Raw genomic sequence first — 27163 nt, 5'->3', positions numbered from 1 at the left:
GTAAAAAGTACACAACCGAAAGTGAATGGTCTTCTTCTGGCGTAATTGGTTGAAAAAGTCCCTGTGGGGATGGGTTTGCCTGAGGGGTGGCTGGCTGGGAGCGGAGCCGCAGGGCGGTGGGAAGCAAAGGCACCGGGGAAGGCTTCAGCCACTCGAGGTGCGAAACTTCGCCTGGTAATCTCTCCCTGCCGGCACGTCTGCCCGAGGGCTGGCCGGGCGAGCGTCCCGGCGGCAGCGGAGGCTGGCGGGCGCGGGTCCCGCCGGGCGGGCAGGGCTGCGGGGCCGGCGGCGCCGAGCGGGGACCCCCGCCCGCCCGCGCCCCGCGCCGCCCGCCGCCGCCGCGCGGTGGCGCCATCGGCCCGGAGAGCGCCCCAGTGCCCCCGCCGCGCACCGGGCACCCCCGCCCGGCCCCCCCGCTCCGCCCCGGGCAGGGCGGCGGCACCGCCGGGGAGGGGGCGGCGGGCTCACCCCGGGACGGGCCGGGACGGGCCGGGACGGGCCGGGCCCGGGGGTGAGAGCTGCCGTCGGGGCGAGAGGAGGAGGAGGGGCCCCGGCGGCGGCGGGCAGAGGCGCGCATGGAGCGGCCGGGGAGCAACGGGAGCTGCCCAGGCTGCCGGCTGGAGGGGGGCTCGGCGGCGGGATCCGCCACCGGCCTGGCGGCCGTGCTTATCTTCACCATCGTGGTGGACGTGCTGGGCAACGCGCTGGTCATCCTCTCTGTGCTGCGGAACAAGAAGCTCCGCAACGCCGGTGAGCGCGAGGCGGGCGCGAGGCGGGCGCGGGGCGGGCGCGGGGGGCGGGCGGAGCGGAGCGGAGCGGAGCGGCCCCGCACCGAACCGAACCGCACCGCACCGCACCGCACCGCACCGCACCGCGCCGCGCCGCGCCGCGCCCCGGGCTCCGCCGCCCCGGCCCCGCACGGCCCCGCTGTGGCGGGGCAGGAGCCCGCTGGGGGAGGCGAGAGCAGAACGACAGTCCCGCACCGGGGCGGTGAGGGCACCTGCGCTGGGGAGCCCCGGGTCCGGTCTGCCCCGGACAAGGGCTCCGAGCTGCCGGTGTGCCGGGGTAGTGCCCGCCCGTCGCTTCTCTCCGGTTACCGGGCTGCCGCCGGGTTCCCGGCTAACTCTCTGCCTGTGCCGTCCCGCTGCTGCTGCTGTCCTCCGACTTTTCGAAACTTTTGTCCCCGAGGCAGCTGCAGACGGAGGAGCCAACTCAGGTAAAACCCACGTCCCTTCAGCCGACCCGCGCTGGGAGGAGCGGGGCGGAGGTGCAGGTGAGGACGACTCCGAGTGCCGCGTCAGGTCCTGAGCAAGAGTGCTCGGGTTTTTAAGAGAAGTCCATTACAACGCTGTACACTTGCTTTTGTGTTCCAGCCTTTCAGTGTTTTAGTATTTTTTATCATAAATCTGCTATGCTGAAAGCAGAGTCAAGAATTTACATGTTTTTTCAGCGGGTAACTTGGAAGTCTGCTTTGTAGCCTTATATATTGACCTCCCTAATGAATTCATCTAGGAAAATTGTTAAACCAATATTATTCAGTATTTTTAAGAAGGCTGTGTTATTTGAGGGTGTAAATTTCTTTCCTTCAAAGTCTTGTTATTTTAGCAAAGAAATACTGGATATCAGTATTAACAGAAAACTTATCCTGCATATAAGCAAGGAGTTTCAAGTAGTCTGTGTAGTGCTGTTTAAATTGCACCATAGAGTATGTTTTACTGAGGACTATATCACTGTCTGCTTTTATAGAGAGAGACATAAAATAACCTTCAGTTTTATAGCTTGTAAAATGGCTTTAATGAAATATCTGTAGTGTTTATGATGTGCACATTGCAAGTGTTTTGGGATGCTGATGTCTCAGTGTCTCTCTCAGTCTTCTGTAAAAAAGCAGTAACTCAACAAGGTTCAGTAAAAGTACTGGATGGATAAGGCTGACAGGACAATTTCACTCCAGTGCCTCTAACATTTGATTGATTTATTAATGATAGAAAGCACAGAAATGGCCATTGGCTTTGGCAGGCGCTGGATGCAGTGACCTCGAATAGTGAGTTGCTTTTTAACTGGTGCATAAAACACTGCCCATAGCACCCACAGTACACAGGCTGTACTGGCTTTATGAGAAACTGCAGTATAGATGGAAAAGATATTTGCTCTTCTCTTCAGCTTTGCTTTAAAATGTGGTGCTGCAAGCCTGTAATCAGTGGTTCTGGGGAAGAGAAGCACCCTACCCTTCTCCCAAGATAACTAGCTGTTTATGTTATCTGGCTACAAGCAGATTTGAAGCTATTAATGGCTTTTATTACCTTTCATATCGTTGATCACTTGAATGCATGTCATGTTTTAAGACTGCCTCCACTATGAGTTGAGTTAAAGCTCCCGTGAAAGTGAAAAAGAACAGCTTTGTGTTGAAGTGATCATGTAGATATTTTCCAGATCTTAGTCCTTGTCAGTAGCCTGTTGTCTGCTCTCTGTACAAGCTGTCCATGTGTTCGAATAAAGTCAACACAAGTGCAAACAGTGCTAACCTTCCTGATTTGAGGGGACGTGGCTCTTGTTGCACACAGAACTTGAGTGTGACTAGTGGGGAATTCAGTGTGACAGACTTTGAAGCAGTGTTAACGTCCCAAGACCCGTCCTGTTTTGTTCACCTCAGCACTGTTCCTCCTTCAGTCACAGCCTAAACTGGGAATGCCTGAGCTAAATCACAAAGGGGTTCAACCGCAGGAGGGTGCTGGTGGTGGTCTGATTCAGTAAAGTAAAATGTCTAATCTGCATCTAAATGTTGTCATCTTGTGTTGCTAAGAAGATCATACGTGCTTAGGGAGTTCAGACAATACTGCATCTCTCTGTGTTGGGAAGTAAGCAGTCTGTCAACCTCCTTGGATGCCCGACAAAAAGTCAGGGATCTCAGCTCAGTTCATGCTCCTCCTGGCATGTGAACAGCCACGTGAATGAGAGGGGCTCATCTGGAACCCAGCAGCCAGATTGAAGTCCTTTGGACAAAGAGTTTATCTGCTCATGTGCAAATATACCTTAAGCCAGTTCAATAAATGAAAAGGGCACCTGTGATGGCTGTGTCAGCTCTTGCCAAATCCTGGAAGGACCAAATCTTGCATTTCTGGAGCAAGCTCATGCAAGGTCATCCAGCTGGAGCTAAAACTGTATTGTCAGTATAAGCTGGATTCAAGCTGGGATGTGTAACTGGCACCGCTTAAGTAGCTGTGGGGGTGATCACTCTTGAGAGGGTGGGGTTTTTGGTCTGTTACCCTGGACATTTTTGAAGAACTTGTCACTTGTCACTTCAGCACTGCCCACAGCTGCAATGGCACATAGCTCCAAGAGTGTGACTGTTGGGCAGCATCTCACATCAGCATTTGCCTGGAACTGAACAAAGAGGACGTGAGTGGTGCCTGTGGGCAGAGGAAACTGGGATTTACTGAAAGCCCCAGGTGCCCTTCGTGGTAGACAGTTCACATCCAGAGCTGACTGTTCAGCCAGTCATGCTGGAGAATGTCTGGTGTTAGGCTTTCCTGCATCCAGTGTTACCTGGACACTTGGAGATGTTTGTGTGGTCAAAGAGGTTCAAAAAAAGCTCCAGGCTTTGGTCTGTATGTCCAAACATACAGACAGGGCAGGGCAGTGACATGATTGAGTGTGAAGGGTGTGAGGAATAACCCTGCTCCTCTCACAGGAAAGATGTCTATATGTCTTTTTGGAAGGGGTGAAATTTTTTGGCAGCTGAAAACTTTGACAAACCTGACCATCATTCTATTGCACTGGGCACTGGGGGAGTTGGGAAGAACTTGCTCTTTCAAGAGAAATCACAATTCTCTTTCCATCTGGGAAGGTATAACATAAGTTGATGTGTCCTGTGTTGTTACTGGAAGGTGCTCAGAATGCTGAGCACAGATTAGGACCCAAGTAAGAAACAACGATAGTGAGCCGTGTATAATGGGGCACGTGTGGGATCAGGACCAGCTGAAGGCTGCTGGCATGGCTGAATTTACAGCTTTCCATTCTGCCTCTGGCCAGCTTTACAAGTGTGAAAATCAGCTCTAAAACCAGCCAGTATTTTTCAATGAGTTAGCCTGCTCCCTAGGCAGAGGCTGGCAATACCCTTTTCTAGTTTTTCTGAGCTCACTGCAAACTCAGGCACACAGCCCAGACATGCATTCCCTGGAAACCCATGTCTCCCAGTAGTGCTGCCTGGAGCTTTGTGTGCAGAGAGCAATTTCTGCTGCCTCACAGGCTCCTTTCTCTCTTGGGAATGTCATCTCTGGGGATCCAAAACCTCTCTAGGGGCAGGCAGTGCAGGTACAACTCTAATGAGGTCACTGGGCTCAACTGGCTTTTAATCCTCTGGATATACACTATACACAGCTGTTTGCATAGCGAGGAGTTTCTTGAACTGTCACCCCAGCCAAAGTCAGGCGTCACACAGAAGTCTGTATGTATTATGTCAACACGGTTACCTTTGTCAGCCAAATGCAAACTCTAAGAAGAAATCCTAGATCTGTTTGACAAGCCCTCCAGCCAGAAAACTGTGTGACTAACAGGAGTTGTGTTTCCATCCCTGAGCGCTGGCCGCTCCCTGCCCTGTTGAGGGCATGGGCAGGGTGACCAGCCTGCACTTCCCAGGTCAGCCGTTTGCCCTCTGGAAATACTGGCACTGTGCTAAGTTTTTGTTTGCTTGAGCAGGGTTTTTTATTTATTATCCCAAGACCTCTGGAACTTCCTGGCTGGCCTGGGACAGGCTTCTGGTTTGTTTTTTTTTTTTAAGTCAATGTTAGGAATTTGGGTGAGCTCCTTCATAGGCTCTGAGTCCAGGTTTTCTCGTTACAGATGTGAAGCATGGTTAGCAGATGGTGTTGGGGATCTTCCCAACTTGCTTCTCAGAGAATTTTGCCATAGCTGATATTTAAGTTATCCTTATTTGCAAAGATAAAAGTAATGCTTATACTTTCTGCATTGTCTATATTAGGATACTTTCACTGTACTTTTTTAGCATCAAGCCTAATGTATTGATAGATTGTTGCCTTTTTCCTGATAGACCTATTGCCTCTAGGTTTTTTAATATCTTTTAGCTTTCGTTATAAAATGTGTTGAATTGTATAAGATTGGCTCTAATTTAATAGTAGATTTAATTTTCTTTCACTTTTTTTTCTTAATTTGGCTCTTGTCTTAAAATTTTTCTATTTTAAACCAAATAATTTTTTAAAAATATACTGTTGCTTTTCTTGGTGGGAAAGAGGGCTCTACTAAGGCATCTTTAAACATCCTCCAATAAGCATTGTCACACTTACTTATATTTAGATGTTTTCAGTCAGTTATTTTTGTGTCTGGTTCTTTCTAGTTTTGTGAAACTGACCTTTAGGAGATGTTGTTTTGGACCATGTTCTGTTTCCTTACCTCAAATGCAGTTGGGAACTGTGATTGGTTTTCTTCCAGCTACTGCAGGATTTCCTTGTCCTAGAAAGCTATCTATTATATGTAGGTGTTGAGATTTATTTTTTTAAGTTTTTTTTTTTTTAGCACCACAAACCCTCCAGCATCTGCCATAAGCCTGAAATTACATCTCTTCTTGCTGTACATTGTGGGTAGATGCTTCAGGAGCTGCTCATCTGTTCCACTGATTCACTTGTCTACAGCAAACTCCTACCAGCGCTGCTGATGGAGCCAGCCCATGGCCCCCTGAAATGAGGGGGGCCCTGCTGCAGGTGGCTGGGCTTTCTGGGGGGGCTCTGCTGAGGGGAGCAGGCTGTGTGTTGGTTAAACAGTAAGAAGGCTGCTGGCACTCCAGGGTGTCCCCTTCCCCACCTGCTGGGCCCTCTGACGTGGAAGGGTGGCACCCAGCAGCCCTTGCCCTTCAGCAGGGATGGGCACCCGTGACATTAGAGGGGTGAGCTGCTGACAAATGTCTCTGCTCTTGAGGGGGACAGTCCACGCCAGTGGTTGCTTTTAGCTTTGTTACTGATGCACCAGCTGCTGGGTGATGAGTTTGCTGTATCCAGCTGACTGCCGGTGCTCCCCCTGTGCCCCAGCCATGGGAGCGGTACCTGCAGCGTTAGGGCTGCTCCGGAGAGGCCGGGCTGGGGCTCAGCACGGCGAGGGCATGGGCTGTAGGGCTGGTGCAGAGAAGTTGTTGAAGGTGGTCTCTTGTGGGGGTGTGGTGGGCTCTGGGAGCAGCGGAGCAGGAGCGCAGGTGGGGATGGATCTGCCCTCTGCTGCAGCCCCCTGCTCCCGTGGCTCTGCAGGTGGGTGATGGAGTGGGACTGCTGCCTGCAGGAGGTGGGAGAAGTGGGAGTGACTGTGGGATGAAACCTGTGAGAAAATCAATTTGGATTAAGGTGAAGTGCGATCTTTGTAGTAGGAGCATAAAGTGGAGACCTGTCTTTTCCTAGAAGATGTCTTGCACAGTGAGACACAGAGACAGGGCATTTGTTCGGGCTGTGTTGGAGCCACAGGCACAGCCCCATGGCCAAACTGACTTGGAGAGGTCTCTGATGGCATCACCTTCACATTCACCTGCTCCTGCATTGGTGAGGGTTCAGGCTGGATTCCCATCCAGGCCCTGGCACATCCCTCTTTCCAGCAGTGCTGCTCTGGGCTCCTCCTGGGCTGTGTCCAGAGTGCCAAAGAGGAGACTCAGCCACGGTCTTGTCTTACTCCAAGTGGCATTTGTGGTCCCATGCTGTGCTGCTCCCATGCTGTGCTCCCAGAGCTCCGGAGGAAGCGGCAGCTCACTCAGGCATGAGCAGCTCCTAAGTTGCTTTCTAGCACAGTAGCTTCAGAAATATTTCTAAATTGGTCCTTCAAGCAGCTCCATTGGGGTTCCCAAGGGGATTCCATCCCATCAACTCTGTGAGGTCAAAGCTTCCAATATTTGGGTTTGGGTATTTTTCGTTTTCTATTTTTTTTTTCAGGGAAAAAAGGTCTTTATGTAGATGCGAGTATTTTTAGGAACGCTGAGTCTCAGGAGCCCCTTTGTGAAACTGTGTAACTCCCAGCAGAAATTTTTGCTCCTTCCACTCCCAGTCATTTGCTCCTCCCACTCCCAAACTCCTGGTTGGAGCAGGACTTGAACACAGCACTGTAAGTCACGGATGTGTGGCTGGGGAATGGAGTTGAAGCACTGTTAGTCACTCATTAAGTCAGCAGTGCTCAGCATGCACTTCAGGTGTACCAGTGGTTTGGGAGCCAGATGGTATGTGGTCAAGTGATAAATACGTGATTTGAGAGGAATTGTCGTGGTTTGATGCTGGCCCAATGCCAGGCACCCACGAGAGTCTTTTGCTCACCCTCCCCTGCTGCAGCTGGGCAGTGGAGAGGGGGGAAAAAAAAATTGACGAACACTTCATGAGTGAGATAAGGACCAGGAAAAATACTTAAAGGACAAAAGAGGCTCAACTTATGGTTGGAAGGTGAATTTATTACTAGCAGGACCAGAGCAGGATAATGAGAAGTAAAATAAGCCCTTAAAACACTGCTTCCCCCCAGCCCCTCACTCCTTCCAACCAACAGTGCAGGGAGACAGGGCGTGGGGGTTTGGTCAGCTCATCACCAAGATTTTCTTCTGCTGCTCTGGGCGAGGAGTCCTTCCCCTGTGAGACCTTGGGGTCCCTCCCACGGGAGACAGTTCTCCATGAGCTTCTCTGGCCACTTGGGTCCACTTTCATGAGCAGCAGCCCTACCACACCTGCTGCATCGTGAACTCCCCCTATGGGCAGACAGCCCTCCCAAAACTGCTGTGACGTGGGTCACTCCTTCCACGGGGTGCAGTCCTCCAAGGACAGGCTGCTCCATCCTGGAAGAAGGGTCCCTCTTTCTCCACCGGGTCTCCCACTGGATCACAGCCTCCTCCAGGCATCCACCTGCTCTGGCATGGGCACCTCCCCCATAGGCTGTGGGTGGATCCCTGCATCCCCTGTGGATCCCCAGGGGCTGTGAGTGGATCTCTGGATCTCCATGGGCTGCTTCACCGTGGTCTTCACCATGGTCTTTACCACAGCCTGCAGCAGAATCTCGGCTCTGGCACCTGAAGCACCTTCTCCCCCTCCTTCTCCACTGACCTTGGTGTCTCCATGTTGTTTTCCCTCACATGTTCTCACCTCCTCCTCTGAGTAGAAGCAAAACCTGTGACTTTGTTTTGATTTCCTTCTTAAATATGTCATCACAGAGGCATTACCAACCTCTCTCATTGGCCCAGCCTTGGCCAGCAGCATGTACATCTTCAAAGCCATCAGAGACTGGCTCTGCTGGACATGGTGGAAGCTTCCAGGAGCTTCTCATAGGAGCCATCTTTGTGGCTCTCCAGCTACCAAAAACCAGGCTGTGCAAAACCAGTACACTAATGAATCAGGTTTTCACTAGAAACAGTAATTACGGCATTTCTGAACTGCAGATTATTTGTCCTTATAGTGTTTGACAAAGTTCTATTACACATGTAGGTCTCTATACAGTTGAAATTAGTTGAAACAAAAATCCTATTATTAGGCAGATTTGTGTCTTGTATAATGTAAAATAACACCCTGCCTCCCCAGATGGCCACCCTATGGACAAGAGAGCAAGCCATGTTCAGCACATTGCTGAGCTCCCCTTCTCCCTTTCTCAATCCCTCCTAGCTCTGTGCCCTTCCCTGTCTCTAGCAAAGGCTCTTCTTTTCTTTTCAGCCCCAAAGAGGATTGCTGCCCAAGGACTTGATGTTCCTAAAAAATCTGGAGAGCCAAATACTGTCGTAGATAATGGTAAATAATTAATTACCTTGCAGACAGTCCTTCAATAGGAGCTGGAACATGTTTCAGGAAGAGGGAAGGTGGGCATACATGCTCAAAGTAACTGTTCCCTGTGATTAATTAAAAGGCTTAGAAGGACAAGTGTCATGTCATGGCCTATAAATAAAATGGAAATTAATTCAGAGATGGGTTTTGTATACTTTTCCCTTTTTTTTCATTTAGTTTTTATTATGTTGTTTGCGTTTTGTTTGTTTTTGTCTCTCTGTGCAGGATGTTTAATTCCTTCCAAGTCTGTTTCACAGCAGAGAGCAGGGGTGGAGGAGGACAGGACAGTCCTTAGGAGAAGGCTGTGCTACAATCCCAGGACAGTCATGTCTGCAACAGCCCCAGTCTGATGGGACTGCTTTTTCAGGAAGATGTTAAAGGAAACCTGTGGTGTAGCTTTCTCATGTTTAACTCTCCTCATTTCTTAAAATTGGGATGAGGACCAGTGAGTCTCTTCTGAGACCATCCCCTTGATGCCTTGTGTTGAGAGACCTCAGATCTTGCTTTGTTGAACAATCCCCAGCATCACCTTCAGATGTGATGCTGACAGATGCTGCAGTGCCTGTAGGGGGCTGAGGTCCAGCAGCCCAGAGTCCCACCTGTCCTGAAGCCCTGCTTGTCCTTTGACATGGATGCTATGCTTCTGGGCCTGGGACAGGAGGATGCACAGAGGATGAAGGAGGAGGGGGATAAGTGGGAGTGCTAATGGACTGGTGAGAATCTGGCAGCAGCAGGAGTTGTGATGGGATATACCAAGCACAGCAAAAGCTGTGCCCAGGGTGGGCAGTGAAATACTCAGACTGACTGAGCTGCACTTCTTCCCCATCCCGAGAGGAAAGGTGGGGAAAGCTGGCAGCTCTGCCTGGTGCAGACATTCGTGTTTTGCAGTAAGGGTAGGTGGGCTCAGGATATCCTGGTGTTTTCTAGGAGCAAATCCCAGCCTTGTGGTGCTGAGCAGGCACACAACCTGCAGTTCCCGTGGGCTCTATGAGCTGTAACTTAAACGGAGTTTAACATATTTCATCTTGGCTTGTTGTCTGGCCTTCAGAGCTCAGCTGTGAGTTTTATTTCTGCAGATACTGCAGCAGAAAATAGATCAAATTGAATCTTAATGGAATGGGTGAAATCCACAGCAGAGTTGCATTTGGATGCATTAAGAAATGGAGCCCTGGCCTATGCTGCCCCGGGGAATGCTGCCTGACAGCCAGGTGGGAGGGAGCAGCCTCCCACTGTGCCCACAGCATGAGCCAGGATGGGGGCACAGGGCTCCTTTGGTGGCTTCAGCTCTGTTCTACTTGTGAGGAGATTCAGAAGGAGTGATTTAGCAAAGGGAGATATTCTCCAGGTTGTCCAGGATTTTCCAATGACTTGTGCAGAGTAACTAACTTTCTTTCCTATGTCCCTAAGGTGAGGAGACTCTATTCCTTTAGGTGAGCACTGCAGCTTAAGCTATCCCTGGACTTGCATACAAACATGGCATAGTGGGGTTTGTGGAGAGAACAGCACATAGAAGGTAAGAGGGAGTTCAAGACTGGAGTCCTGGTGCCTGGGTATGGATTTGGGCTCTGCTTTTAGGGTAGAACTACTGGAGACTGGGAGATGATGATCTGTGCTCAGGCATGGTTCTTCTGCACCCACCCAATCCACCTGCTTGTCTCCTGCTTGCATCTGCTGGCCAGTTTCAACGGCAAGAGCCATCCACATCTCACTGTGTCAGTTCTTTGGCCCTCAGTCCCACCTGCAGGTTGCTGAAATACCCCTGCCCAGTCTTTTTAGTGGCTTGCTTTGGCCCTCTCAATGCATTTGTCAGCACTCGGCTTTGGGGCTTCCATGGGCTGATGGAGGGTCCCTGGCTCATAGGAGAGCAGGGTCAGGGTCTGCAGGAAGGATCCAGGCTTGCCTGGTGAGGGAAGAGCTGATAGGAACTGTATTTTTAAGGCACACTGATGGAGGAGGGAGGCGTGTGAGGCTTCTGTTCGTGTCCCTGAGGGAACAGTAAGACAGGGATGGCAGCATGGTGGCACTTCTCTTGTGCTGCTGTCAGTTTTTCTTGGCTGGTTTCTAGGAAAATGGATTATACCACATTCAAAATACTACTGGATTTAATAATATTTCAAAAATAACATAAATGTATTTCTTTCAGAAGTGGTATTCCATGGAAATCCTTTTTGTTTATCTGCTGGCATTGCCAAGCACGTACTCCAAAGCCAACATCCACGCAGGTCATTGCTTTTTTAAACAGAATGGGAGGACAATAGCCTGTGTCATTAGCCTGGCCCCATGCTGTCTGAGGACAAGGGATGTGTGTTGTGTCATTCTCTACCTGCAGCTTTTCCCTGAAGTTGTCTGGGTCATATCTCTGTGTTGGCACTGCCAGAGGTGCCTCAGGGAGCAGAGTCAGGGCTGAATGGGTGGGCAGTCTCCCCCTGCTACTACACCTTTGCCAGCTGAGTTTGTTCTTCAGCCTCAGTACCTCAAGAGACAGTTCTTCAGTCTCTACATGTCAAGGTCTTCTCTCCTCATTTTTGAGATGCTCTGGAACTTTCTGAGATGTCTCAGTTGTGGAGTGCTGGGAAGGTGGTGGAGATCTCTCACCACTGGCCTGATGGCTTCTTTGCAGAGCTGACGTGAGCCAGCCCAAATAACAGCAAACCCCAGGCTCTGTGACTGATTGCCCAGCCAAGTGAAGTAGCCCAGCCTTACAGCACTCCCAGGACAGTCCTGTGGCTTCTCTATGTGTTAAGGGAGGAGGTCAGAGCTGAAACTCAGAAAGAGTTTGGCCAGTGGTGCCATGAAGATGTGGGCATAAGGTGCATTACCTTATTACCTTCAGCTTTACCTCAAGTGTAGTAAATGCCCTTTCCAATTCCTGGTACAGAGATTGAAAGCAAGTTATGACAACATAGAATATTTCTGGAAGAGGTTTCCAGTAGCATTTGGAGTAGTCTGGAGTTGCCAAAGTTAGTATTCCTGCTTTTCTCTTAAGCTCCTCTCTCACCTCCCCTCTTCTGACTCCTGGTGGAAGGCAGATCATGCTCACACTGGCAGTAAATATCTGTCTCTTCTGAGTTTGGCACCTTTAGCTTTTTTACAAATGGTCAGTATGATCTCAGCACCTCAATAAACAGCAGTAGCAAACATCATAGAATTCACAGAATGGTTTGGATTGAAAGGGACATTTAAAGGTCATTTGGTCCAACCCTCCTTCACAGAGCAAGGACATCTTCAACTACATCAGGTCACTCAGAGCTCTGTCCAACCTGGCCTTGAATGTTGCAGCAATGGGGCACCAACCACCCCTCTGGGCAACCCGTACCAGTGGCTCACCATCCTCACTATAAAAAACTTTCCTAATATTTAATCTAAATCTACCCTCTTTTAATTTAAACCCATTACCCCTTGGTCCTAGTGCAACAACCCTTGGTAAAATGTCTGTCCCCATCTTTCTTACAGACCTCTTTAGGTACTAGAAGATGCTGTAAAATCTCCCTGGAACCTTCTCCAGACTGAACACTCCCAACTCTCTCAGCTTTTCCTTCATAGGAGAGGTGTTTCAAAATGAAGATGAGTTGAAGAGTTAGCTATCCTCTGCTTTCTATTGCTAGTTCTGCCTGTTTTCTTTCTGGCCTTTCCAAAAATATTGGCAGCATCTCTGGAGTTTTCAGTGTTCTGCTTTGCAGGGAGAAATTAAGCTAGAATGAAGTATACTGGTGCCTTTATGTAGAAGTACATGTTGTCAAGGCAAAGATTATATATTGGCTTTTTCAAGGGAAGACTAGAAATGAAAAAAAAAATTTCTACTGTACCTAAGATGTGAGCATTAAGTCAGTGGTTAGCTCTGCCATTATGGCTTGTGTCTTAAACAGTCTTTCTACTAACCAAAAGTTATTAGTCAAAATTAATTGGACTAAGTGGAAAGCTTGCTGACAAAACACTTCAAGAGTAGGTGTAGCTGATAGGCACCAAAATGGTCAGACATTACAATGTGGATTGCAAACTCTGCCTCTGCCGTGCTCATCCGTGGGAGTTTCTGTAGGGAAGAGAGAAGTGCAGTGTGAGGACTTGCAGAAAAACACAGGTGTGATGGGAGAAGGAGGGGCATGTGTGATGGGAACAGGATGGATACTTGTGGTGAGGGGCTGTTGAGCGAATCCCTGCCTTGGAAGAGGCAGTCCTGTCTGCTGAGAGTTAATACCATGGCCAGCAGTCAGAGCAAGGAGGAGCAGCAGGAGTCACAGCTCTGCTGTCTCTGACAAGGCACAAGTTTGCAGCTCCTGCAGATGATCTGTCTGCATTCCTTGCTGAGATACATTTGGACCCAGAGCAGTTCAACAAACACAGCCTGCTGGAAGGTGCCCAACTTCAGGTCACTTCTCACCTTGGTTAGGAGGATTGAACATCTCAGCACATGTACTGGTCTTCTGGTCCTTCAGGGATAGAATTAGAGAGTGCTTTGTTTTGGAAGGGATTTTTAAAGATAATCTCATTCCAACCCCGCTGGCACTGGTGTTGTCCTCATAGGAAACAGAATTTGTAAGACGATGCACTCTTGTTCCTGACAGATGCTGATGAGCCAGTTCCTAATGACCCAAGACCTTGCTGGGGACTCGAGAGGGCCTTGTTTTCAGAACAGCTGCAGTGAACAAAACATTCCCTGCCTGGTCTAGACTCGCATGGAAAGGTGAGGCAATGCTGCCTGTCAGCACCTTGCTCTAAGTCCTTCCAAAAAGCAAGTGAGGACAGAGAAGCCAGGAACTGACTTGAGGGAAAACCTAGGTGGGAGAACCAGGGTTTCCCATGCAAGGCAACGAGGAAGTAAAAATGACTTACCTAATTAAGACAATAGACTGATTATCTAATGAGAGAAGTCTTTCCAGTGTGGATGTACCATTGGAAGCCATTAATTAAAAGTCTTGCTAAATCCCAGACTACGCAAAGCTTTTGATAATAGGGAAGAGGAAGAAGTAGTTAGCACTGTGTCCCTTAGCACACACAAAGCCTTCTCCATGGAGTCTTTAAAATAATAAATTTGCTTTGGAATAAATTATACAGATATGGAAACAGAGGAGTGGGGAAGTAACAAACAGGGCTTACAAGGAGTTAGACTGTTTCAGTCTTGCTGTGGCAGCATCTGTTCTTCCCTACTGGTATTTTGACTCCAGTTCTCTCATTTGTTATTTCCTTTTTGAGACAAATTTCTCCCAGGAGAGGTTGGATTTCTTCTGATTGATCGTTAGCATTACAAAACCAGTTGCTGCTGCTGGGCTGTTTCCTTTGCCTTGGCAGACCAGTCTTTTCCTCTTAGCTTTAAAAGTGATTCTTTTAATAATTTGTAACAAATGTGTAAAGATACCAGGTTTTCCTCCCATGTGGAATGAAGACAAATGATCAAACTCTGACATCTTTTTCCTGGAATATGATCCTGGTTTGTAATCAACTCTTCTATTTTTCTCTTCCCTGTTTTTAAATGAGTTTCAGTTCCTGGTAATCAACAAAACTGTCTATGGCCTGGCCTGAAAGAAAACTTGAGAGGGACTTTTTACAGGGACTGTAGAGACAGGAGAAGGCAGAAGGGCTTCATGCTGACAGAAGGCTGGTTTAGATGATATATTAAGACAAAATTCTTCAGTATGAGGATGGTGAGACACTGGCACAGGTTACCCAGAGAAGCTGTGGATGCCCCATCCCTGGAACTGTTCAAGGCCAATTTGGACTTGGTTTGGAACAACCTGGTCTAGTGGAAGATGTTCCTGCCTGGGGAGTTGTGTCAAGCCCTTGGCCACAAGCTTTCCTTAGCTGGGCTAAAATTGTCCCCAAACTGGGAAGGGAGGATACAGCATGTCAAAGAAGAGGAAGTGCTAAGCAGCCCTTGGTTGAGTTTAACTTTCTGCCATGGACATGTAAGACAATTTCATTCTAAAATAGAAAGCTGAACAGTTATTCTGCACTAATTTTTTTAAAGAACAGACAGAGAAGCCAAGTCCTGCTAAGCATTCATTTTGTATTTGTCCTTTTACTCACCCTTGCTTCTCTAATTCTGCTGAGACTGATCTTTCACCAGGAAATGAGGAAGGTTGGAGAAAGGTTCTGTGTGTGGGGCATCTAAATGCACTTGGTTGCTGACTGCAGGGTGGATGAGGATGCCAGCACAGATAAGCACGTGGCAGTGGCTTGCACTTCTTCAGAAACCAGTGGCACTTTTTGTTCTGAGGGATCTGTTTTAACTCCTGGACTTTTTTGAAAGCAGGGTTCCCAGTGTGTGCTGAATCCTTTTTAAAGTAACTGGGTTGGATTTGAATTGGGAGCCTTCTAAATCCTGTAAGTAGCTGGTGGTACAGCTGTATTTGTAGTGGCATCCTGGCTGCAATGCCTTAGCTCTGAGCTGCCACACCAATAGAGACTGCAGGGCTTGGGAGCTCCCTGTTGGGAACAAAGGCATTGGACCCAGTGTGTGTTGTGTCTCTGTAGGGTGTTGAGTGTCTATCCTGTTCTCCCACTGTGCTGAGTGGTCCTTGGGGGCAGGAGAGTGGGGGAAAACAGTGGAATCAGGAGAGAATGACTCCAGTCATCCCAGAGCTCAAAGCAGAATTGGAAAATCTCTAAGATCATTGAGTCCTACCACAAACCTAACACTACCAGGTCCATCATTAATCCTGTCCATAAGTGTCACATCTACACATTTTTTGAACATTTTCACCAGCCTCCTTGTCCTTCTTTGGACACAAATCACTTGAACAAATACTTGAACAGCTCTGCTCTAATAGGAAGATAGATATTTTGCAATCATGCTAAAATGAGACTGTATAAAAGTCTTCTGATTCTGGACCTTTTGTCCTGGCTGGTGCCGACTTTAAGGTGAGGACTCTGCTGAAGTGGCCTTGAAGTGGCACAGGAATAGAACAGGGGAAGCTGTTGTGGAAGTTCCCTGCAGTGTTGTAAAAGGACAGTCTGAAGCTGAAGTGTCCTTCAGTGGCAAAAGAGATGAAAGTAGCTTTGGCTTGTATACAGCCCCTTTCATATGCCTCCGCCTGTGATCTCTGTGGCTGTGTGCTTGTCAAACACGGTTTTGTTTCCTTTTGTGGGGGGTGTGAGTGGTTAGAAAGCTCTTGTGCTGGCTTTCTGGGCAGCTGTGAACAAACCCCAATGCTACTGATATCCCTTCCACAAAACTGGGCCTGTTCATATTTATCTTTCACCCTTGTGAAGGGAAGACAGAAGATGTGATTTCTTTGGGATGATGACGAGCTGTGGACTGTAAAAAGTCTCCTTTCCAGGGAACTGCTGCCAGACCAATACACTTCAGACAGATTATGTGCTGCTTTCTCTGTCCTAGACCAGGAGATTTTTAGAACTGTTGTACCTGAAAGAAGCTAAGATGTGTTTGTGTCCATCTGTCCCGGCTTAAGCTGGGATGGAGTTAATTGGAGCCCAGTGCTGGGCTTTGGATTTAGGATGAGAATAGTGTTGATAACACATTGGTGTTTTAGTTGTTGCTAAGCCTGTGTTTACACTAACTCAGCCTGAGTTAGTGTTTACACTAACTAACTAAGCCTAACTAAGCCTGAGTTGGTGTTTACACTAACTCAAGGACTTTTCAGCTTCTCATGCTGCCCTGCCAGCAAGGGGGGCATAAGAAGCTAGAAGGGACACAGCCAGGACAGCTGACCCCAACTGACCAAAGGGATATCCCAGACTGTATGGTGTCATGCTCAGCCTATAAATTATGGGGAAAGCTGGCCAGGGGCTGCTGCTCAGGGACTGGCTGTGCATCAGTTGTCAGGTGGTGAGCAATTGCATTGTGCATCACTTGTTTTGCATACTCTAATTCTATTATTGTTATTATTTCACTTCCATTTCTGTGCTATTAAACTGTCTTTTTCTCAACACATAAATTTTATCTCCTCCCCCCCTCCCCCCCAGTTCACTCTCCCATTCCACTGGAAGGAGATTAGTGAGCAGCTATGTGGTGTTTAGTTACTTGCTGAGGTAAAGCATGACACTATCCCATCATCTGGTTTACTTTATTTCTGTCAGAAGTGCCCAGTTTGCATTTTAAGAGCTGCATCAGGGACAATGCTTCTTCCTGGTGAGAAGTGCTGGTGGTAGGATGTGAGACCTACAGGTCACCTGCCTGTGGAGCTATGGTTTCCCCTCACATCATATTAGTTTCTTTGTCTCATTCTTTCTCCCTTCATCTAAAATTATTTTAGCTTTTAAGTGCATTTCCAAGCTGTGGAAAGCTACTGACATTCAGAAATTCTCAATCTCCACCACCAAGAGCACATTTCATCTGCATTTTCTATTAAAAAGTGTACTTTAATTCATCGGTCCAGTAGCACCTAAGTTTGCAAATGTTTATGGGTTGTTTAAATATATTAAGTCTATGAATCCAAAAGGTGGATATCTGCTAATGCATCAGATCTGTTCCTTATTCCTCTTGTACTTCCCTGCCTTCCTCACAGTCTTGCTGTATTAATTTTTTTCAGGGACTAACAGTGTCTGCCTGTAATTGAGTTGTGAGTATCTTGAGAAGTAAGAAGCCAGATAAAATTCAAAGCAGGACAAGGCAATCTTCATACAGATTTTGAAAGTGCTGCAAGATTGTGCATTAAAGAGATCAAGCACCTCTGCTTTTGCCCTTTCCCTTCTGTCTGGGTAGTAAATGACCTGCATTAAAACATTTTAGTTTTGTTAAAACACAGCTAGTTTTAAGCAGCAAAAAGGCAGAAATAGAACAAGAAGAGTCCAAAATTAATTTGTGAAGCAGCTTGTTGCCTTCTGACTTAAGGTCTGTGTTCTGAATCAACATTTAGAAACATAAGCTGTTGTCCATGTGAGTGGATTTATATAGGGTTTAAAAGGAAAGCGTGAGATCAAGTCTGGTGTTTAGGTTTGCCTGCCCTGAATCTTCATCTCAGTTTCCCTGTCCTGTGACACTCCCATGGAAGTAAGCCAAGAGAGTTTCACTCTGGGAAGCAATGTAAAGCCAATGAGCTGGGTTTCACAGCATGGAAAATATTTGCTCTCTTCTGCAAGTCTTTGTCCTTAATCTGAATATCTCCATGCACAATCTCATCTGTAATTACAGCTGCATTGGAATCTGAGAGTGTGATACCCATTAATTACTTACTTAATATTTATTTATTCATATAACTTTTATTGTCTTTTATCTATGTTGAAAACCAGATTTTTATTTTCAGTTGTTCAAAGTCAAGGGTTTCAAAAACACACAAAACCAATCCTGTTGGCCCAGGCACTCATATACAAACATGAGTGTATCATGTGTCTTGTCATCTTACCAAAAGTTGCAATTTCTAAAAAAAGTAAATTGTTTTATCAGTGATTCTGGCAGCTCAGGCAGGGGTTTGTATGAGCAGATGCTTTAAAGGCTAAAGGAACCAAACAAGGGCACATGTTTCAGTGTTGTTCTGAGACAATGGAGATATGGCCAGCCACATTGTTTGAGCTAAACAGTGGACTTTTTGCATAGTAATCGATAGCCTGATGTTTCCTTGAAATGTGCTGGTTAACAAAAATAATGATTGTGTGACTAGGATATCAATACATCAGAGAATCATAGAATTGTTTAGGTTGGAAAATATCTCCAAGAGTCAGCCATTAACCCAGCACTGCCATGATCATTACTGAACCATGTCCTAAATGCCACATCTTCACATATTTTGAATCCCTGACAGGATAATGACTTTACTCTGTCCCTGAGCAGTGCGTTCCAAAGGTTGGCCACCCTTTTGGTAAAGAAATTTTTCATAATATTCAATCTAAACCTACCCAAGAGGCCACTTCCTCTTGTCCGTTGTTTCTTACCTGGGAGAAGATCCTGGCTCCCACCTGGGTACAACCTCTTTTCAGCCAGTTGTACAGAGTGATAAGGTTCCCCCTGAGCCTCCTTTTCTCCAGAATAAACATCCCCAGCTCCCTCAGCTGCTCCTCATCAGACTTGTTCTCCAGACCCTTTTCCAGCTCCGTTGTCCTCCTCTGGACACACTGCAGCCCCTCAATATCCTTGTGAGGAGCACAAAACTGAACTCAGCATTCAAAGTGTGGCCTGACCAGTGCCCAGCACTGGGACAATCACTGCCCCATCATTCTAGCTTATGGCTTTATCTAATTCACGTTTGATTTAGACTCTGATTTTTTACACCATTCAGAAAAAAGGTTCTAAACAAGCATTGCCTCTTAACATACATGTAACTTCATCTCCTGCTCTGAGCAGAGGAAAGGCGTATAATTGGGAGCAGGTGTTGCTTCTCCCAGCTTTATACATACTTGACTGTGATGCTTCTTTTAGAAATGTTTCCTTCGCCAAAGAGCCAAGTAAAAACTGTCATTCTGAAAATGATGACCAATTAAGAAACTGCAACATGGAAATTTCAGGAGAGGGAACAGCATATGACCCTTATAAAGTGCTGTAAGCACTGTGGAGAGCAAACAACTGTATTTGGTTCCTGGCAATATCTTTAAAAATTAAAATATGAAGTAGCCCAAGAGGAGCTGGCTGTAGAGCTCTGTACATCATCAGTGGTGTCTGGTTTTTCTCCAACACCTTCAAGACAGAACTTTGGAAGAATTTCAGTAAAAAAAGTACATTTTCACAGTGGTTAAAAAGATATAGTTTTTGACAAAAGTGTATCTGGCCAAATTTTAAAGACTTTTTTCTCTTCTTCTATGGCTAGTTTTGATTAAGACCTGCTTTATAACAACGCCAGTAAAGCCAAAGCTTTTATACTTCAGAACATGGAGAAAGGTACTGCAGATTTATTGGTGAGGCTGGATGTATTTTATTAACACCATGATGGGGAAGTCTGATTCTGATTTATTTGCAGAAATTTCACAATTTGGCAGTGCTGTCTGGCAGACTTCCTCTTGATCTCTAATTGACTGAATATTAGGATTGGCCTGAATAGAAAGCTTTGTTTGAATGGGAACTTCAGCTAGAACCTTTGAACATTTTTGAGAACCTGAGGCACACAGGTAAATGTTAAAGCATTCAGAAGAAACCATTAGTTCCTGATCAATGCAGTTAGTGTTCTAATTCACATATCTGTTAGAAATAGAACTTTTCCAAAAGCTTCTGTCTAAATTTAAATGGACTGTTTATAGCAACCAGCCAGTAATACAATATACTGAGCAAAATGTGCTGAGAATGTGAAGCAAACAGGGTGATTAAACCATGAATAAATCATTGGTTCAAATCAACTTGCACTAACGATGGTGCCCATTTAAAGAAAATGTACCTCGTAATTCAAAGTGTTTCAGAATTTTTAATAATAATTACAATCTTAATCACCAGGAGGCAATGTTTCTTTCCCTTGGTGGCAGAGGAAACCTTAGTAATGTAGGACTTCTCCTTCTCTAGATATAAGACTCTAATTTCCTCATGACAATCATATCAGACATGTGCCATTGCATGGAATTATTCCCCTCTGCCAAATGGGGAAAGGCAGAGAAATATTATGAATTTGGCCTTGTATATTGTTTTAGGAAGTGAATGTCTTTGACTCTTAATTTCTGTACTACGGGGAATTGTCATGTCCAGATTTGGGTTTTGGTGTTTAAAATTGGAACAAAATTCACTGCAGACTGGAGGTCGATTGCAGCTTGTCAAAACACTCTATTAGTGCTGAAAAATGTAAATGTGCATATAAGGTAAAATGGAACTTTTCCATGAGGCAGCTCCTTCTGGCAGGGGTGGTACGGGGCACGGGACCAGATGACCCTCAGGTCTGCTTTGATGTGGCTGTTCTCAGGCTCAGAGTGTTCATCAACCCTTTGGTCTCCATGGGGTATGAGAAAACACTACCTTAACAGACCTCTGTGGATTAATTCAGTGTGGCAAATACTGACCTTATTTACCTGGCTTTCTGAAAATTTTTTGCTTCTAGTGGCACTCAGAAAGTCCAAGCCATCCTTTATAGAGAGACCTGAAAATGCAGGGTACTGAACCAAAAGGAAAGCAATCAAAATGTAAGCTTTCTACAGCTCCATGTATTGCAACCCCTTGCATTAGTGCTCCGTATGATTTCTGGGGAAGCCTTTTATTTATTATATCAGACATAACTACGTGAATTCATACACTTCACATGTATACAAGTATATTCCCAATCAAGAGGAAGAATTCAAAGTTACTTTATGAGTGGGTACTTTCTGCAGTTTTTATTTTTTATGGTGCTTGATGCTCTTTATCCTCTTAAAACTTGAAAACAGGACAGTTAATTCTGTGGGATGGGATGAGATGGAGTTTGAAGAATAGAAAAGCACCAGAAACAATTTCTTCTAAGGTTACCTACAATACCCTGCTAAATCCACCCTTCAAAAACATCTTGAAAGGGATGGTGCTGATGTTGTTGCCACAGAAGCAGTGTGAGTGTTCAGGCTTCCTTGAGTTTACCAGGATCAGCCCTGTTGGGAATGTCCCTTCCCATAAAAGGGGAAGGAGGGAATTTACCCTTAAGACTTGTCAGTAGTGGGAAGGGAAGTGCCAAGTGGGTTAGTTTTCCTGCCACATCAGGTTTCCCACTGCACTCGTTTTTCCTATTTTTCACTGAAAAATAGAAGAAAGCACCAAAGGAGTGGGGTAGAAATGAGGAAGAGAGGAATGGTAAGGATTCCCTTGGCTGTGGGATGTGGATTTATAAGTCTCATAAAATGCTTTTTTGCTTTTCCTAGTGATAAATAATCATCCAGTTCTGTTATCTTTAAGAGCATGATGATTTATGCTCTCAGAATGAGTGCTCTTTCCAGTTTTCCACATCTTTTCAGTGCCTCAACAATGTCTTGGGGAGATTTCTTTTTCCCAAGAAAGTCTGGACCAGATGATCCTTGGGAACACTTTCCAGCCTGGTTTTCTATGATTCTGTGATAAAGTGTGTTTGATTCTTGTTATTTTTTCCATATGTAGTTGTGTGGTGTTCTCCACTAAGGCCTCTGTGATTGTGTCTCTGGGAAATATGTGTAGGTAGATAATCATTCACATGATACTCTGTGCCAGAGTCAAAATCTGTGTAATTATCTAAACAACTGCATACCTTAAGTGCTACAGAGTTGAAGAAATTTGTGGCTTCCAACCTGGGCTTTATGAAATACCTAGTTTTGTGTTTGACATTATGTGGCTAATTCATATTATGTCATTCAAGTTTGCAAAATACATCTCCAGAGTATTGGTTCTGGGATGATTAGTAATGAACATTAGTCATAATCAAAGGAATGTCATTAGTTGAACTTTTGAATTTGTGTCCTTTCAATGTTTATGTGACTGTTGCAGCAGCTGCAAATATTGTTGTAAACATATGACCACATCCATGGAAAGAAATCTGTAAATGATCAGAAGACTACTAAAGTAGGCCTTTCTTTTCCTGGACTTCAAATGGTGTCAGCAGCATAGTAACCTTCCCAAAGTGTTCTCCCTTTTCTTCCTAATACAGAGAGGAGCCAGCTTTGCCTTCCTTTACAAACCCCTGTACATGGATAACAATCCAAATCAATCCTGATACCATCTTTATACACCATTGGCACATTGCAGGAGAATGCATAAGTAAGGGAGGGCAAATATTTAGAGAAGGTACTGTCATAGCGTGTACCTAGTGGGTGTGTGCTGAGCACACGTCACCCCAAAACATGTTCTAGGACGCACTGTGGTGAGGTAAGGCACAAAGCATCTTTCTCATCATGTGCCCAAAGAGGCTGGACTCAACCCATCCAGGAAATAGCAAAGTTGGGTTTGTTTCCAGAGGGCTTGTTCCCATGCAGTCTCCAGCACACTCACGCTGGCTCAAGCTGCAAGTACTGGACAGAGCATTTCAATTTCCAGCTCTGCCTGTAGGGAAATGAAGGAACATTTTAAGACCTACTGCTTCTCCTTGCAGAGGTCACACTAGTTCAGTGAGAACTGGGTTTGGCTTCCCATGACACAGCAATCTGAGAGGAAAAAAATGTGAATCCTGGCTTAAATGGATAATGTAAACTGCAGATGTGTCATTATGCTTTGCCCTGCTATCTGCAGGGGCAGGGGCTGACCCTTGTGCTTCTGCTGACAGGGGTCTTGCATGGTTCCCTAAGTGTCAAAAGTTGAAGACAACTGTACTTTTTGGGTCTCTAAAGAGAGTGTGCAGTGCCCCCAGCCCCTGACTTCCCCAGCATTCCATCCATCCTGGTCCCCTTCCTCCCTCACAACCTGTCTTCTGGGTTTTGTTTCAGCCCAATCCTGTATGAAAACAACAGAGGGAATTGGGAGGGGCTGTCATTTTCCTTCTGCTGTCACATGCATCCCAGAATGAATCTGAGGGTGACTTATGAGTTTAAAGTGAACTAGCGACAGTTTTAAACATTGTCCTGCATGTTCTGCTCTTACTCCTGATTTTTCTCTACTCACTGAATGCAGCCTCACGTTAGAGAGGGAACTGTCCCTCTGACTGCAAGCAAGAAGGCAGGGCAGAAGGAGGGGACACCTTACTCATCAGCTCCCACTGCTTTCATTGGTGATGCCAGGCCTTGAAGTCACATCTGTGAGTTTTGCAGGAGGGTGGGAATTCCACTCAGTTGTACTGATGTAGGCATATAGTGCAACCTATGTGATTTCCTCAGCCTTTTTCTCACTTAAAACCCTTTTAAGTGAACCCTTTTTGTTTTTCTTGAGAGTGTTTCCTGCTGTCCTACTTTATGTCTCAAGTTAAAAATCACTATTAAAGCCACTATTAATCACCATTAAAGGTTTTACAGATAATTGCATATTTTTATTGCATCCTGCAGGCAGAGCTCAAAGGTTGACAGGAAAGATGTGCCAAACTGGGGTTTCCCTGAGAGGATTTCCTTTGTGATGGAGCATTCTGGCTCCAGCCAATTCTTTAGGCAAATTTTCTTTGTCAGCCTTCATTTTAGAATGTGACCAGTTAATACCAGAAAAAAATATGGCCTTTAATTCTCACTCTTAGGTTTTTTTCCCTGCTGGCTTTCAAACCAATGATGTTTCTGAAATGCTGAGATGCAGATGTGTTTCTGTGTTTCTTCCAGGGAGTGAACAATGGCAACACTGCAGGTCCTCAATGAGTTCAAGGTGATAATGTTTTACAGAAGAAACCTTTGTTGGCGAAAAATTATGTAATCAATTTCCTAGATTATTTTTTGCAGAAAACAATTTTTTTTTTGTGTTGTGAGGAAGAACAAAATAGTGGTTTTGACATCTTCAGAAATTAAGGTTTTCATGTAAAACTTTCTTGAAAAAAACCCCAACCCAACACTTTAGTTTTGTAATGATAGTAAAAGAGCTTGAAGTCACAGTGAAATATTCTGCTCCCAAATTTCTTCTTGTTTGATGCACTGGAAATCACATTTTCTGAAGTAATGAAGAACAAATTGTGTTGTAGCAGGAGCCAAACACTCTTGTTCCGAACAAAAGGTTATTTGTACAACCTGTGTGCCAGGAAGTATGTAAGGAAACAGCAGTGAGACTCCAGATGTCACACTTTACCAGTACTTCAATTCTCAGGTTTTTTGAATTGTGAAGTTTATCTTGTGTTTTGGATGGAATAATATAGATCCAGATCCAAGAAGAAGTCTGTCTTCAGTGGCTTGATAAATTGTTTTTAATTTTCTGGAATAGGTTAATTTCATTTAGGTAAGGAAAGGCAAAAAAGCAGGCTTTTCAGGGCGTTGCCAAAAAGAAGATTAAGTCAGCATCAAATCCATTAGTCAACCGATTTATCTGTACTGGCTAACACCATCTCAGCCTCTTTGTCTTTTTTTTTTCCCTTAGGTGACAATTTAGGTAACTCACAATTTCACTGCTGTATTGTAGTATTACATGGTGCTTGCTCTGCATAAAACTAAGTTTACTGGCCTCTTAAATTTTTTTTAAGCAGATTTCATTTAGCTTTTTTTTTTATGGCAACTTTTGCTTCTTCTGTGAATGTACCATTTCTTTGAAAACTGATTTCTGGGACTATGCAATCCTAATCATTGTTGTAGGCTTCTGCAGAACATGCCTGTAGAAGAAGTTGCCTCTATTAATTGCACATTTTTACGTGTCCATCATTATTCAGTGCCAGCTCTGAGTTTCCTTTCAGGAAACTGAAACACCTATTCACTGGAGCATCTGTTCCAGGCTCCATGGTTTGCATGCTTGGGGTTGTCTTGGCAGCCTTTGCTTTCCTCATTTTAGTTTCTTATGACAGAGAATTGGAGATTCCTCATAGACAGAGGTTCTGGTGTCAGTTGAAGTCCAACCACTGATGGAGACTTTTTTCACCTTTGGAATATTCCTAAACATGTCCATCTTTTGAGGATTCTTTGCTAATTCCCTGGTGTTATATTTTTGAAATTCTTCCAAGAAACATGTGTGCCAGCTATTATCCCTGCCTTTGCTGGTGTCACTGAAGCAATTAGGGATTTAGGGAAAAGTCCTGGTTTAGAGGAGATTTCTTGCTAATAAATTCTTGCCCACAATGAGTTTTCATCTTCCAACCTGAGACATTGAAGGTGAGTTAGTTTCACTTAAAGTCAGCAGCAACCTCTCAACAGGAAATGTTCCTCTGGTACCATGGTGGGGGAATGACTCCATGGAGTTGGTGGGAAGTGTTGCCTATGGAATTTAAAGTTTCATGTGCTACATTCAGCGTTTTCCACCTAAACTGCTCCCGGTGTGGGGGATTGTGGGGAACTCCAGGACTGGTAAACAGGTGTAGGAGCGTAGGTTGGTGGGACGGTCGGGACGGACGGAGACGAGAGATCTCTGACGTCAGGTCTTGGAACAAGCAGTTTATTGCAAAGGGCGTGGGTGCAGGGGCCCTGCTTAGAGCTGCTAGCCGCAGCTTGGAGCAGGCCCGAAAAAGCAAGAGAGAAAGAGAGGCAAGAGTAGGAGCAAGAGAGTAAGAGAGCAAGAGCAAGAAAGGGAAGTTTCCGTTACAATACAATAAATCTTCTTCTGTGCTGAATACTCTAATTTTCACTAACCAATCTAGTACAAGGTACAAAACCTATAGTATTTACATACAGCCTATAAGAATCATGACATTACCACACTGTGTTACATTTTAAATCCTAAAAACTACTCTTTGGACCCCTTCTGCCAAGCTAGTAGGGTCTGCTTTGACCCTTGGACCTGTCTGCAAGCAGAGGGTATTGTTTCATCAAAAGGGGATTACCTTCAGCCAGCCATACCATTGTTTTCCAGCTGTTCAGTAACTAAGTCTTGGTATCTCAAAGCTTGCTTTCATTTCAATCTCGCCTACAGTTTCTATATTCTCAAAATCTTTTGCCAGGCAATCATATTTATAAGGCTTTGCTGTTTCTTCTTCCCCAACAAAAAGGGATGTGCTTCTGTCAGTTATCCCACTTCTTTTGGTTGTTCTTGCGTGTCACAGGCCCCTGAGCCCGCTCTGCACAGAGCTGTACGGAGCAAAGTGTGGGAGGGCTGCCCGAGAGCCAGAAGGTGAGCATGTTGGAAATGTTTCAATTTCTAGACTGCCTTCCAGTCAATGACATCCTCGTACTTGTAGGTATCAGTGAATCCACTGGAGGCAGATCTTTTGCTGGCAGAGCAGGAAGCCGAAACATGCAGAGGCAGCGGTTTGCTCATGCTGCATGGCAATTAACTGGAAAAGTCCTTGCTTGAGACAAGAATGTGTCTCTCATTTGTCCTTACATTCAGTTCTCCAATATAAGACTTGCTCTTACTAATTAAATGCAGAATTACACAGTGCAATCACCTTCTGTCCTCTAAAGAAATAGAAAAGAAAACCTGTCAGCACTGCACTCTCCTGCTGTGGGATAATCTGGAACTGGCTGCTGGTTATGTACTTAATTTGTTGGGTTTGTCAGTGTTTATTAGAAGTCTGATTGAAGCAAAATCATCCTGTCCCCTCTGGAAATCAGTTTCCTTCCAGCAAAATGTACAGCTTGGCTTGCAGGATACTTTTTAGCCCCAAGTATTTCCCTGTGGTTTCTGTGGTACCTCTACAAAATCAGTTCCAGGTGTGATTTGTGTGCGCCTGATACAATCCTGTCCCCCCAGCAATCCCAGCTGCTTTCACTGGTCACATGTCACCAGTGCCTGGTGGCATAGAGAATTTGGGAGTGCTGATAGGTGGTGACAGGTATGGCCTTGACCTCTCTAGGAAGAAGGAAACGTGTAGTCTGTTCCAGGATGGCATTGCTGCTACAGGCCCATCAGCATCCTCCATGCTGAAAACTTGCATATTATAATGGAATATTGTACCACTAAGTGAACAGCAGTAAAATTCAGTCTGGTAAGATTTATTACTTTAATATTGGAGGGTTGAAGCTGATACCAGATTAACATATTCATAGGGTTTTAGGAACTGCTTGGGTATTAACTGCTTCCTTTTAAACTGAAAACTTTGCAAGGGTGTTGCATC

At 45.6% G+C, this 27163-nt stretch overlaps 1 protein-coding gene and 1 long non-coding RNA gene across 8 annotated transcripts in view; both read left to right on the top strand.

Annotated features, from left to right (window-relative positions):
* The first annotated feature begins 501 nt into the window (after positions 1-501).
* GPR50 (G protein-coupled receptor 50) overlaps positions 502-27163 on the top strand; it is a 45361-nt gene continuing 18699 nt past the window's right edge. For 4 of the 7 annotated variants that reach the window (XR_011004131.1, XR_011004130.1, XR_011004129.1 and 1 more), the window contains exon 1: positions 502-750. Coding sequence is in view for 2 of the 7 variants with exons in the window: in XM_068204953.1 (XP_068061054.1) it covers positions 576-750 (175 nt within the window). In the remaining 5 variants the exon portion in view is untranslated. Of the gene's footprint in view, positions 751-10207; positions 10288-13336; positions 13456-27163 lie in introns of those variants that run through there. The other 3 variants (XM_068204956.1, XM_068204954.1, XM_068204957.1) reach the window with 3 other exon arrangements.
* LOC137482555 (uncharacterized) lies at positions 6406-9055 on the top strand. The gene is made up of 3 exons (XR_011004133.1): positions 6406-7089; positions 8667-8741; positions 9000-9055. It is a non-coding gene; the product is annotated as an uncharacterized lncRNA (long non-coding RNA).

This window comes from Anomalospiza imberbis, chromosome 14 (genome assembly GCF_031753505.1).
Source record: "Anomalospiza imberbis isolate Cuckoo-Finch-1a 21T00152 chromosome 14, ASM3175350v1, whole genome shotgun sequence".
Taxonomy (NCBI): Eukaryota; Metazoa; Chordata; class Aves; order Passeriformes; family Viduidae; genus Anomalospiza; species Anomalospiza imberbis.
Note: the sequence above shows the minus strand (reverse complement) of the source record. Positions and strands in the feature narration are given on the sequence as shown.